The sequence below is a fragment of the Macaca thibetana genome, chromosome 3, assembly GCF_024542745.1.
Source record: "Macaca thibetana thibetana isolate TM-01 chromosome 3, ASM2454274v1, whole genome shotgun sequence".
Lineage (NCBI taxonomy): Eukaryota > Metazoa > Chordata > Mammalia > Primates > Cercopithecidae > Macaca > Macaca thibetana.
Window position 1 is genome coordinate 99,578,979 of NC_065580.1, and position 12,369 is coordinate 99,591,347.

General features: G+C 44.1%; 1 protein-coding gene across 7 annotated transcripts in view; it reads right to left on the minus strand.

Annotated features, from left to right (window-relative positions):
• CPVL (carboxypeptidase vitellogenic like) overlaps positions 1 to 12,369 on the minus strand; it is a 205,656-nt gene that overhangs the window by 96,632 nt on the left and 96,655 nt on the right. For all 7 annotated transcript variants that reach the window (XM_050783202.1, XM_050783200.1, XM_050783205.1 and 4 more), the window contains 3 exons: positions 9,161 to 9,275; positions 8,169 to 8,227; positions 5,422 to 5,501 (listed from right to left, as the gene is read on the minus strand). In XM_050783202.1, the coding sequence (XP_050639159.1) occupies positions 5,422 to 5,501; positions 8,169 to 8,227; positions 9,161 to 9,275 (254 nt within the window). The remainder of the gene's footprint in view (positions 1 to 5,421; positions 5,502 to 8,168; positions 8,228 to 9,160; positions 9,276 to 12,369) is intronic.

A 12,369-nucleotide genomic window follows, 5' to 3' on the forward strand; every position in this document is an offset into this window, starting at 1 on the left:
GCCAACACAGTGAAACCCTATCTCTACTAAAATCAGCCAGGCATGGTGGTGCGCACCTGTAGTCCTAGCTACTTGGGAGGCTGAGACAGGAGAATCGCTTCAACCTGTAAGGCTGATGTTGCAGTGAGCTGAGATTGCACCACTGCACTCCAGCCTACGCAACAGAGTAAGACCCTGTCTCAAAAAAAAAAAAAAAAAAAAAAGAATGCCAATAGCCACTTCAGTGATGAAATAGATTTTAACAGACTCAAGGAGTGATTTCATAGTAAGCAAGAAGACAGTGGATTTTTTAAATGATTCTTTACTTGAACAAAATATTTCAAAAAAAAGGAAAACAAAAACTTGTGAAACTCAGTAGCTCTATGAGTGTTTTGACCCAGACTGCAGTGCCTGTGAAGCTAGGGGAGGTTTTTGGCCCAGCTTCCTGCTGAGACACTAAAAGCCATGAACCATTCAGGGAAGATGAAAGGCAAGGAGGCTCTGAAAACCCAGGAGGATGGCGAAGTTCAAGGGTTACAAAGAGGCAAAATTGGGTCATTACAATCACCATGATCCTAGCTATAATTAATTTTCAAAGGCTGCATAAAAATTCACCATGAAACACTACTGTAGAGTTTTGTTGTATTTCTGTATTCATTATTTATAGTGGCCTTTATAGCAACTAAATCTGAGAAGCTGTATTTTATAGCTTCTATGTTTGTGCTGGCAATAAGCTGGCTTTAGAACACAGATAAAAATAGGCATTCATTCTCCACCCTTCCCTCTCCAACCTTCAGGCTAAAATCTACTTCCTTTTCTCTCTTCCTGCTTGTTGGAATGGCAATAGATAATTTAGCATAGTAAATCTCAATTAAGTCTTTGGCTTTAGCTTAAAGCTTATTTCCTTGTAGTATTTGCTGGAGAGTCATTAGGGTTGCTGGATTTAGCAAATGAAAACATAAGACATGGTTTAATTTTGAATTTCAGATAAATAACAAATAATGGCTTAGTATAAGTATGTTCCAAATATTGCATGGAATATACTCACATTAAAATGTTATTTGTTGTTTATCTGAAATTCAAATTTAACTGGGCATTTTGTGTTTTATCTGACAGTCTTATTTGGAGATAATCTCCCAGGTTACTTCTATCTTGAAAATGGCAGGATTCTCCAGCTCAAGTTTCCAAGGCAAGGCTCCACTTGAGGAAATTATCATCAAGTTTCATTTCACAGTTTTGATTTCACAGCCAAAAAATTGGCTATTTTTTTTAAAGCAAGCACTTGGTAGCATGGTAGCACTCTCTTTTCTTAAAAGAGAGTGAAGAATGAAAAAAGTAAATTTAGTAAATTAGATTTGCATATGCCATTTGCTCATTTAACTGTATTTTAGTCAAGAACTCTTCTTATTACATGGTGAGCATCTTCTAGAAAATAAAATCTAGCATCAAGCCCAAATGAAATTACAAATTTTAGAAGCAGAACTGCTAAACATATATATATAAAAAATACGTAAGTGGCCAGGTGCGGTGGCTCACGCCGTGGGAGGCCGAGGCGGGTGGATCACGAGGTCAAGAGATTGAGACCATTCTGGCCAATGTGGTGAAACCCTGTCTCTACTAAAAATACAAAAATTATCTGGGTGTGGTGGTGGGTGCCTGTAGTCCCGGCTACTCAGGAGGCTGAGGCAGAATTGCTTGAGCCTGGGAGGTAGAGGTGGCAGTGAGCCGAGATCACGCCACTGCACTCCAGTCTGGTGACAGAGTGAGAGTCAGTCTCAAAAATAATAATACATAAGCGTTGTGTTCACACGTGCACACTCCATGCATTTATTCCGGTACAAGAGCTACATGGCACAAGAAGCATGCTTCTTCCTGGTGATTCCACTTGGCCACCTTGCTGGCACTGTGCCAAGGACTTGTCTAATAAACAGAATTTTAGTTGAGGGCTCTCTGCTCGCAAAAATGTATATTAAAGGACCAAAAAGAGAAACAGAGATTGCAAGGAAGAATGACTACAAGAAAATTATTCCTCAGATAAGTTTTTAAACAGAGATCAGGTGGATGCAGGGCAGAAAAGGTGAGTGGACATGATCATGCATTGTAGACCCAAAGACAGCACTGGAATCTGGTCAGTTCTAATGGACTGAGAAGCATAATCATAAACACAAGCAACATTCAGGATAATCGAGTTTCAGGTAATCTAAGCAAAAGCTCCATACCAACCAAAGCCAAGCAAAGTGTACCTAAAGTCACTGGCAGTGGACATGAGGTAGGAGGTGGGACTCAAATACAGAGGTGGGGCTTGGATGCTGGATCAAACTGAGGACTAGCTAAGACAGGGCCTGGGCGGAAGCAGCTTTCCATAAGACACGCCTATCAGTGGGCCATGTCAGTTTACCATCCTGACGGCAACAACCCAGCGTTACCACCCCTTTCCATGGCAATGACCCAAAGACACAAAAGCTACTATCCATTCCCTAGAAAATTCTGCATGAACCAACCCTTAATCTGCATGTAATTAAAAGTGGGTTTAAATATGACTGCAAAATTGCCCTAAGTTGCTACTCTGACTAGGCAGTAGCCCTGCAGGAGTAGACATGGAGCTGTAACACTGCCCCTTCAATAAAGCTGTTTTCTTCTACCTCCATCTCACCTTGAATTCTTTTTTTTTTTTTTTTTTTTAAATTGAGACAGTTTCGCTCTTGTTGTCCAGGCTGGAGTGCAATGGTATGATCTCAGCTCACCGCAACCTCTGCCTCCCAGGTTCAAGCGATTCTCCTGCCACAGCCTCCTGAGTAGCAGGGATTACAGGCATGCACCACCAAGAAGAGGTAATTTTTCTATTTTTAGTAGAGACAGGGTTTCTCCATGTTGGTCAGGCTGGTCTGGAACTCCTGACCTCAGGTGATCTGCCTGCCTCGGCCTCCCAAAGTGCTGGGATTACAGGTGTGAGCCACCACACCCGGCCACCCTTGAATTCTTTTCTGGGCAAAGCCAAAACCCCTCACAGGCTAAGCCCCACTTTGGGGCTCACCTGCCCTGCACTGGACCAACACAAGCTCAGCAACAGGAATCCTGGCAGTGCTGCTCTGTTGGAGCCGGTGAGGGGAGCCTCTTTTGCATTCATTCAACATCTAGCGAGGCTGAGCCATGATCCTCTCCACCTGGCACAGGACACAGAGTTTTCTCATTTAATATAGGAAGCCTGCTTCCTAGCTGCATTGCTATGAAGCTTTGTTCAGCAACACTACATATCATTTCCCATTGCAAACCAACATGTCGGAGAAAACTATAGTAGCGCTTACATTTGGCTGCTAAGAAAATAACTATAGGTCCACCACTAGACTAAGCACCAGGAGGGCAGGGGCTTTGGGGATTGCTTACTACTGTCTCACCAGCACCAAGAACAGCAGCTGGCACATAATAGGCAATTGGTAAACAATGGCAGAAGAAGAGTGGCACCAGCTAGTGTACTCCAAATCAAAGTTAATAAATTTCATAATTTTTTTTAAACCAGAGAGGCATTGTGACTAAATAGCACATTCCAAATAAGAAAAGAGGGAGAGTATTTTAACATCTTGTTCGTGAAAAAGTTTTATTTCCAAACACAAAAGCAGCAAAACTGTGAATGGTAAATGTCTCCTTACAGCCATGCACTATTAATAGTCCAAAAGAATGGGATTTTCAGAAAAATGAAAGTTGGTTTTCAAAGGAAGCAAATGAAAGCTCCACTCTTTAAACCTGTAGTAGCCCGTTTGCAGGTTTCCAAGCGACCTTCTTATTGCAAACACCCATCTGGAGAGCTGGAGAGAAGAATGTGGCCACAAAGGGAAACGAAGAGTGTAAACTATAAAGGAAACAGCTGAAATCAGTTTTCTGCACTACCCTTGATTAGCTATTTTCCAGTTCTAAGAGCCCGAAGCAAAAAGAACTACAACAGCTATAAACAATAGATGCTTTGAAATAGGTTCCCTTTACATGTCAGGCAAGAGGAGATGGACCACATGTCAGCAGTCGACATCCCCATATGGAGGGGCAACTGGAAGCTGTAACAGTCTTCGGGGGAGGGGAAGGACAGACAGAAACGGCTTGGCAGTGATGCTCTGTCTTAGAGGGGGTCGATGCAGCTCTTCAATACAGAACCTCTGCCCTCAGGGTGTTTGCTAGTTAACCACTGAGCTTGTTTGGATTTAAACCAAAGAGGGATGGGAGGTGGGGGTGGGGAGTAGGTCTCTAATCTGAAGAAAGAGAGCACACAGTGCCAAGAGAGCCCTGGCCCTGGCTCTGAGGAAGCCTGTGAGGAGGACTGCCATCCATCACGTCTGTGGAGGGAAGGGGAGGGGGTGCTGGGGGGAACACCCCACCAGGAACTTGGCAAATATGTCCCTAGGACCCCACTGTACATGGAAGCAGAAGTGTGGGGTCCTGGGCATCCCCCTAGACACTGAATAGAAGTGATTGAATCATGGAACATGTGAAAAACAAAAGTGGAGAAGACAAGAGCCATATTCTTTTCTAGGTGGGCAGAGGGAGAGATCTTTGGGAAAGGGGCTTGGAAGTAGTTCTTTCTTCTCTCCCTCCAGCCACCTATCTGCCTTAGAGAGAAAGAAAAGTGAAACGGAAAGCTTTTGTCAGAGATCAGCGAACTCTGACTCCTATTAGATGCGCTTTCGCTTTGGGGATTGGTAGTAATTAACAGAGTGCTTGGTGGAGGTGTGGGGTAGGGAGCTAGTTAACTCCTTCTGGCCACTAGGGTTCTTTTAGCAAATTATTATAATAATTTAGTAAATTATTATAATGCATAAAGCGGTGCCCTAGTGACCAGAAAGGATTTGGTCTCTAGTAATAATTTGTAGACTGGAAAAATCTGACCAAATAAGAAAGGTCATTTGCTTTTTTTAAAATGCTAAAAATAGCACTGATTAATATGAGTAAATAAATAAAGGGAGACATTATATGGACACTATTTGGCCAGACTTACAACTTTACATTTTTCCTTTTTTTTTTTTTTTTTTTTTTTAAGCAAAAGAAAACTTTCACAAGAAGAAGGGAGAATACTAGAGACCAACAAGCTAAGTTTTCAGCATGGACAAGTCATGAACTAGAAGCAGAAAGTAAAAAATTGCATCCAAAAGCCACAAAAAGAAGAACCCTGGGAAACAAACAAATATCTGAAAAGATGTTGTCTCCCCAGAAATGCAAAGTTAAATACAATTTTGGAAAACAAGCAGAAACCTTTCAGAGGTCTGGTTGAAAGTTTTAAAAAATAATCTTTAATTGAAAAATTCTGCTGTGTGTGGATGTGAAAGTATCCTTAAATTATCTTCAGGAATTGGACTATAAGGCTCAGTCAATAATAATTCCAATGCTAGAATAATTTTCCTGTTGAGATAGAAAAATGTTTGGTCTGAAGAAGGCCAAGAGAAAGCGGGAGCATGTTACCTGTATAAATCCCGTGCTACGTCGTCCTCATTGACTGCATATCCGTGGGTATCATCAGTAAAACTGAAGCCTGTGCCCACCTGCAGAAGAAATAGACAAGCAGGTATAAATACAGAGAAACACATGCCTTAGAGACCTGCAGGGAGGTCCCACACTGGAAGGCGACCTTGTTCCAAAGGCCAAGCTCAGACTTCAGATTTTTGCCATCATCTCCCCGTGCCTTTAGCCCTCCTCCCAGGAGGATGCTGAGTGCCACCTATTCTCTCTACCCCCCAAAGCCCAAACAAAACAGCAACACAGAGCTTTGCCCTGGGGTCAGCGGCTGAGCTGCCCTGGTCCTCAGTGGAGACTCTGCCAGATGTTGATTTAAGGAAGAAGAATTCATCTTTTCCATCCCCTGCTACAGTATCAAAAGATCCAAAGTTGTCTCCTCTCCCTGGAGAGTGCTTTGCTCTGTCCTGCCAAGAAGAAACTCTTAGTCGGTGTGGTGGCTCACTTTTGTAATCCCAGCACTTTGGGAGGTTGAGGCGGGCAGATCATCTGAGGTCAGGAGTTCAAGACCAGCCTGGCCAACATGGTGAAACCCGATTTCTACGAAAAATACAAAAATTAGCCAGGCATGATGGTGGGTGCCTGTAATCCCAGCTACTGGGGAGGCTGAGGCATAAGAATCACCTGAGCCTGGGAGGCGGAGATTGCAGTGAGCTGAAATCATGCCACTGTATTCCAGCCTGGGTGACTGAGCGAGACTCTGTCTCCAAAAAAAAAGAAAAAGAAAAAGAAAAAAAGAAACTCTCTAGGCTGGAGAAAAAGGTAGTTGTATGTTGTCTTCTTCTTCTTCTTCCTCCTCCTCCTCCCCCTTCTTTTCTTTATTTTCGAGAAATATGGCCATTAAGCCATTTCATCTTCAGTAGGTAAGGAGTTTTAACATAATTAAGACTAATTTTAAACTAATATTTTCTTATACCTGGAAGTTCACAGACAACTGAACTGTAAATTAAAAGAAGCAGCTACTATTTTTACGTCAACAATTTGCATAAGGAATGCACTCCCTATCTGGTATAAAGATTTTTGTGTTTTTGTTTTTGTTTTCCAAACACCCAAGGATGTTTAATTCATCTTTTATTTAAATACACAGTTGTGGACAAGGAAAATGGAAGGCTGACAAAACAAGGTGGGGGAACGAGCATGTTGACATTTTTTCCCCTTTTTTTTGTGTTCTCTTTGGACCATCTGAAAAGTGAAAGAAGTTAAAGATTTTAGTTAAGGACACAAAGATACTCCAAATCTGTAGAAGCTGATGCTAAGTTTCTCTCCTATTTTGCACCTTAATAGAACCAATATCAGAAGACCTCCCCAAGGAGAGTATCACTTTTGTCCAGAGATGAAGCATTCTGCTTGTCTTAATAAGTGAAGGAGGCCAGGAGCGGTAGCTCACACCTGTAATCCCAGCACTGTGGGAGGCTGAGGTGGGTGGATCACTTGAGGTCAGGAGTTCAAGACCAGCCTGGCCAACATGGTGAAATCCCATCTCCACTAAAAATACAAAAGTTAGCCAGGCGTGGTGGCACAAGTCTGTAATCCCAGCTACTCGGGAGGCTGAGGCAGGAGAATTGCTTCGACCTGGGAAGTGGAGGTCTCCAGTCTGGGTGACAGAGCAAGATTCCATCTCAAAAAAATAAAAATTTAAAAAAAAAAGTGAAGGAGACCCATTTTGACTTTGTATATCTATAACTCTATGTGAAAGATTAGAAGATTGTGAAAGATTAGAAGTTCTGACACTACATAATAACCCGTTATATAGGGAACCCATACTGTCAGTGAAAAGAAACAAATTCCTCCTCCTGGGTTATCTAATTCAGTGAACAGGACATCTCATAGGATTAAAAATAAGGAAACGGGCCAGGCGCGGTGAGCTCAAGCCTATAATCCCATCACTTTGGGAGGCCAAGGCAGGTGGATCACCTGAGGCCAGGAGTTTAAGACCAGCCCATCGGCCAGGCGCGGTGGCTCAAGCCTGTAATCCCAGCACTTTGGGAGGCCAAGATCACGAGGTCAGGAGATCGAGACCATCCTGGCTAACACGGTGAAACCGTCTCTACTAAAAAAAATACAAAAAAATAGCCGGGCGAGGTGGCAGGCGCCTGTAGTCCCAGTTACTCGGGAGGCTGAGGCAGGAGAATCACTTGAACCCAGGAGGCGGAGCTTGCAGTGAGCTGAGATCCGGCCACTGAACTCCAGCCTGGGCGACAGAGCGAGACTCCGTTTCAAAAAAAAAAAAAAAAAAAAAGGACCAGACTCCGTTTCAAAAAAAAAAAAAAAAAGACCAGCCTATCTAATATGTGAACACCCCTACCCCCACTCCCATCTCTACTAAAAATACAAAAATCAGCCAGGTGTGGTGGCAGGTGCCAGCTACTTGGGAGGCTGAGGCAGGAGAATCGGGTTGAACTGGAGAGGCGGAGGTTGCAGTGAGCCACCAGCCTGGACGACACAGCAAGGCTCCGTCTCAATAGAAAAAAAAATGAAGACATGAGAGAAGGCAGCAAGGAAAACTGCCAAACTCTGATATGATTATATATGTTAACAGAATAACTAAATCTCAAAATGGTTTTAATTTCACAGATTAAATTCTATTTTGAAAAGGAAAAACTAAATCTATTTTTTTAAATGTACTTAATAAAAAGGAAAAAGTAAAAGACAGGAGAGGCCAGCACTGACAGCTCACAGGATCATCCCAGACTTACTGGATTGTCAATGTAAAGCATGGAGAGCGTTGTGGTCCAGGGGAAGTCTCTGTCACGCACTGTGAAACCAGAGAAGAGGGGTGAGATAGAGTGGACAAGCATTCCACCGAGGCCTCACAGCGGTCAGAAGCCCAACACACTCCCCGGTCCTCGTGAGCTGTTGGTGTCCCCTCTAACATGCTTCATACTGTCATAGTGGGGAACAGGCACCTGCACCTTTACCCTCTCCACTCCTCTCCTTCACGTTCCCCCAGCCCAGAGCGTTTCCACACCTGAGATAAAGCTTGGAAACAAAACCCAACGAAAGCTTGGAACATGAAAAAACACCCACCAACCACCTCTGCAATAATATCCGTATGTCCAATTAAATCAATCATCCTTAAGGCTCCATCTCTTGAAGAGAACTACTTCAACAAAACTGGCACATAAGCGTTTATACTGAGTCACAAACTGGATCACACTCCAAATTCTAACCCAGAGGAAAGAAAACAAAATTAAAAAAAAAAAATGAGATGAAGGTAAACTTAGTGACAGCCAGATGTTGCTCTTTATCTTTCCTCCACCTCAGCCCCCACCTGGAATAGCGTCTTGCTTCCAAGTTATCAGATCATAAGTGTGACTGAACCACAAAGTGTATAGTTCATGTGAGTAATTAGGAATATAATTCCACCCATTAGTCCCCTGCAAAGAGCTGTCCCAAATTGTAATAAATACCAACTGTTCTGCAAACCCAGAATGCTTGAGTCAGCAGCAGACTGCAAGAAAGCGGATTAGAACTTTTCACCCAAATTTCAAGGGAGACAGCAGCCCAGTCAGGACACAGCCCTGAGGCTCCTCCTTCTCGGATGGACATTGCCAGAAAGTTGTGTTTTGGTAATCTGGAACAGTTAAGCTAGCCCTAGTGGTTCCGTGTTTACTCTAAATTAGTTTTGGAGCAGATATGAGACTCAGATGAAAGATTCTATAGGAAATATAGTGCAAGGGATACTTACAGGTCATGTTACTTGTGACAACATAAGGCCCATGTTCCACAAAGAGTCCAAACATGGATGAACCTCCTGGCCCACCCTGTAGCCAGAGAACTACTGGGGCATCTTCTGGCTGTATCTAGAGGAAACAATAAAACCAGTGACCACACAGAACACTCACTAAGGCTACAGAACACACACAAGTAAACTTACCCAAATCCTCTCTGTGTTACAGGGCTGTGACTAAATCCCATGAAACCTCCCCAGACCTCAGTAACCATTCGCCGCTATAAGCAAAGTACTGATCATCTTTGGTTCTGTGAATGAGACTGTGCCTCATATGCTGGTGTCTTCTTGTCCTGCAGTCAAGTCTTTTCCCACCAAGAGACAGAAAGCCCCTTAAATGTAGATGCTTGGCTTGTGCATGCTGCCAGACACCTAGCATACTGCCTAGGGCATGGTTATATTTTTTTAGCTGTTTAAACTAAAAAAGGGACTCTTTAGGACTCTTCCATTTAACACGCATATTCCCAACAGAGGCACAACAAAGAATCCATTCTCAGTGACACTTTCCCTTCTGCACTGAGAGCCCAAATGCCTTTCTGATTTTATTCACTAAGAACATGTTCATAGCTGGGCACGGTGGCTCACGCTTGTAATCCCAGCACTTTGGGAGGCCGAGGCAGGCGGCCATCAACTGAGGTCAGGAGTTAGAGACCAGCCTGGCCAACATGGTGAAACGCTGTCTCTACTAAAAATACAAAAAATTAGCTGGGCGTGGTGGTGCACACCTGTAATCCCAGCTACTTGGGAGGCTGAGACAGGAAAACCGCTTGAACCCTGGAGACAGAGGTTGCAGTGAGCCAAGATTGTGCCACTGCACTCCAGCCTGGGTGACAGAGCAAGACTCTGTCTCAAAAAAAAAAAAAAAAAAAAAAAAAAAGAATGTTCATAAGGGACAAGGACAACTTCATTCAACATCATGGAAAATGAGGAGGAGCAGACAGGCCCCAGGGGCCTTTAGCCAATGCAAATAACAATGACAAATCCCTGAACAAGGTACAGATTTATTTAGGAGATGTGGGAGACATGAACTAGAAAGGGGTATTGGCAGGGCTGTGAGGTTGAAAATGAGCTACTGGCCGTAGTGTCAATACCATCACCTTCAATGACAGAGACTTTTTCAACTATTTCATTCAATGTGTATTTACTGAGCACCCATTAAGGGCCAGGCACAGTGCGGGGAGCTAGGTACACAGAACAGTGAGTGAAGAAGAAAACCCATGTCCTCTTGGAACTTAGAATTGCGTGGGCAATATAGGCAGTAAGCAAAAAATAAAGACAAGGCTGGGCATGGTGGCTCACGCCTGTAATCCCAGTACTTTGGGAGGCCGAGGTGGGTGGATCACCTGAGTTCAGGAGTTCAAGACTAGCCTGAAACATGGCAAAACCCCATCTCCACTAAAAATTAAAAAATTAGCTGGGCATGGTGGCGGGTGCCTATAATCCCAGCTACTCAGGAGGCTGAGGCAGGAAAATCCCTTGAACCAGGGAGGCGGAAGTTGCAGTGAGCTGAGATAGCACCACTGTACTCAAGCCTGGAAAACAAGAGTGAAACTCTGTCTCAAATAAATAAATAAATAAATAAATAAATAAAGACAATGATTAGAGAGTGTGAAAAAGGAGATACAGGTGATTTAAGAGTCACTGGAGGCTGAAAAGGAGGTGGTGACTAGCAAAGGCTTCAATGAGGTCTGAGGGCTGCCCTGAGCCCTGAAAGCTGAGAAGGATCCAGCCAGGAGCAGAGCCAGGGAGCAGAGCTGTGCATGAGGGAAATGACAAGGGAAACCCTCTCACCAGAACAGACCTAGAAAGGGAAGAAGGCACGGTTGCCAGGCGAATCCTCCAGAACCACCTGAAAAAAGCTCTACTTGGCTCCCCGGCTTGGCTTCCAGCAGCACCTAACAGTGGGTCCTTGCATGATGGCCTGGCTCGTTGGATGGTTAGTCAGCAAGGTTCCCCTGGCTTCAGCCCAGAATAAAATCCCGCTACCTCCGACTTGGCCTGGCTGTATAGACAAATCAAGATGTTGTTGGAAGGTCTGAGTGTATGCGTTCCATTGACCTGGATGGCGGGAGAAGGCTGAGGCAGAAGGCAAGACTGACTCAAAAGAAGGTAACTGGGATGCCACTGCCAAGACCTGCAGGAAGAGCTGAGCAGAGTTGTAACCATGGCCACAGAGGGCATAGAGGAACTTCTCTTTCCCAGTCACCAAGAGCCTGACAGAGTCTTTCACGGCTTTGGAAGGGGCACAGGGGGACCTGCTACAAGATAGGGGCTGGTAAGAATGGCCATGAGCTGGGGCACACCCTTCCTATGAGGGGCCACCTCTCGGGCTCATTCTTGAGCGTTAACAAATTAAGCGACGTAATTAAAGCCTTTGGAACAATGTCTAATGTATGATAAAAGCACAATAAATATAAATGATTATTATGACTAAGGAAACAGGTAGAAATGGTAGAAGCCCAGAGTCCTACTGGGGCCTCTGATGAGCAGGCCTGAAGCTCCAGGGGTCAGCGCAGTATTACATAATGAAGAAGCGCGGAAGCTCTTGCCCCAAACGGTTTGGATTCAAATCTAGGCTTTACTACCTACCAGTGTGAAACTTTGGGCAAGTTGCCTAAGCTCTCTGGATCTCAGTTTCCCCACCCATAAAAACGGGATCAATAGGCCAGGCACGGTGGCTCATGCCTGAAATCCCAGCCAGAGCTCAAGAGTTCGAGACCAGCCTGACCAACGTGGAAAACCCTGTCTCTACTAAAAATACAAAACAATTAGCCAGGCCTGGTGGCACATGTCTGTAATCCCAGCTACTTGGGAGGCTGAGGCAGGAGAATCGTTTGGACCCGGGAGGCAGACATTGCGGTGAGCCGAGATTGCGCCATTGCACTCCAGCCTGGGCAACAAGAGCAAAACTCCGTCTCAAAAAAAAAAAAAAAAAAAAAAAAAAAAAGATCAATAATAGTAGCTACACTGTATGCTTGCTGGGAGGATTAAATGAATTCCTTTTCATAAACCTCCGCTTTATAGCATATGTTCTCCAAATATTACCTATTGCTATAATAGATAAACACAAGGAATTTGTAGATGGCTTGAACACAATCTATCTGTAAATGACAGAATAAGAAAGTGGGCCGTGTGGTGGTTTTTTCTCGCTCCTATAGCCCACAACT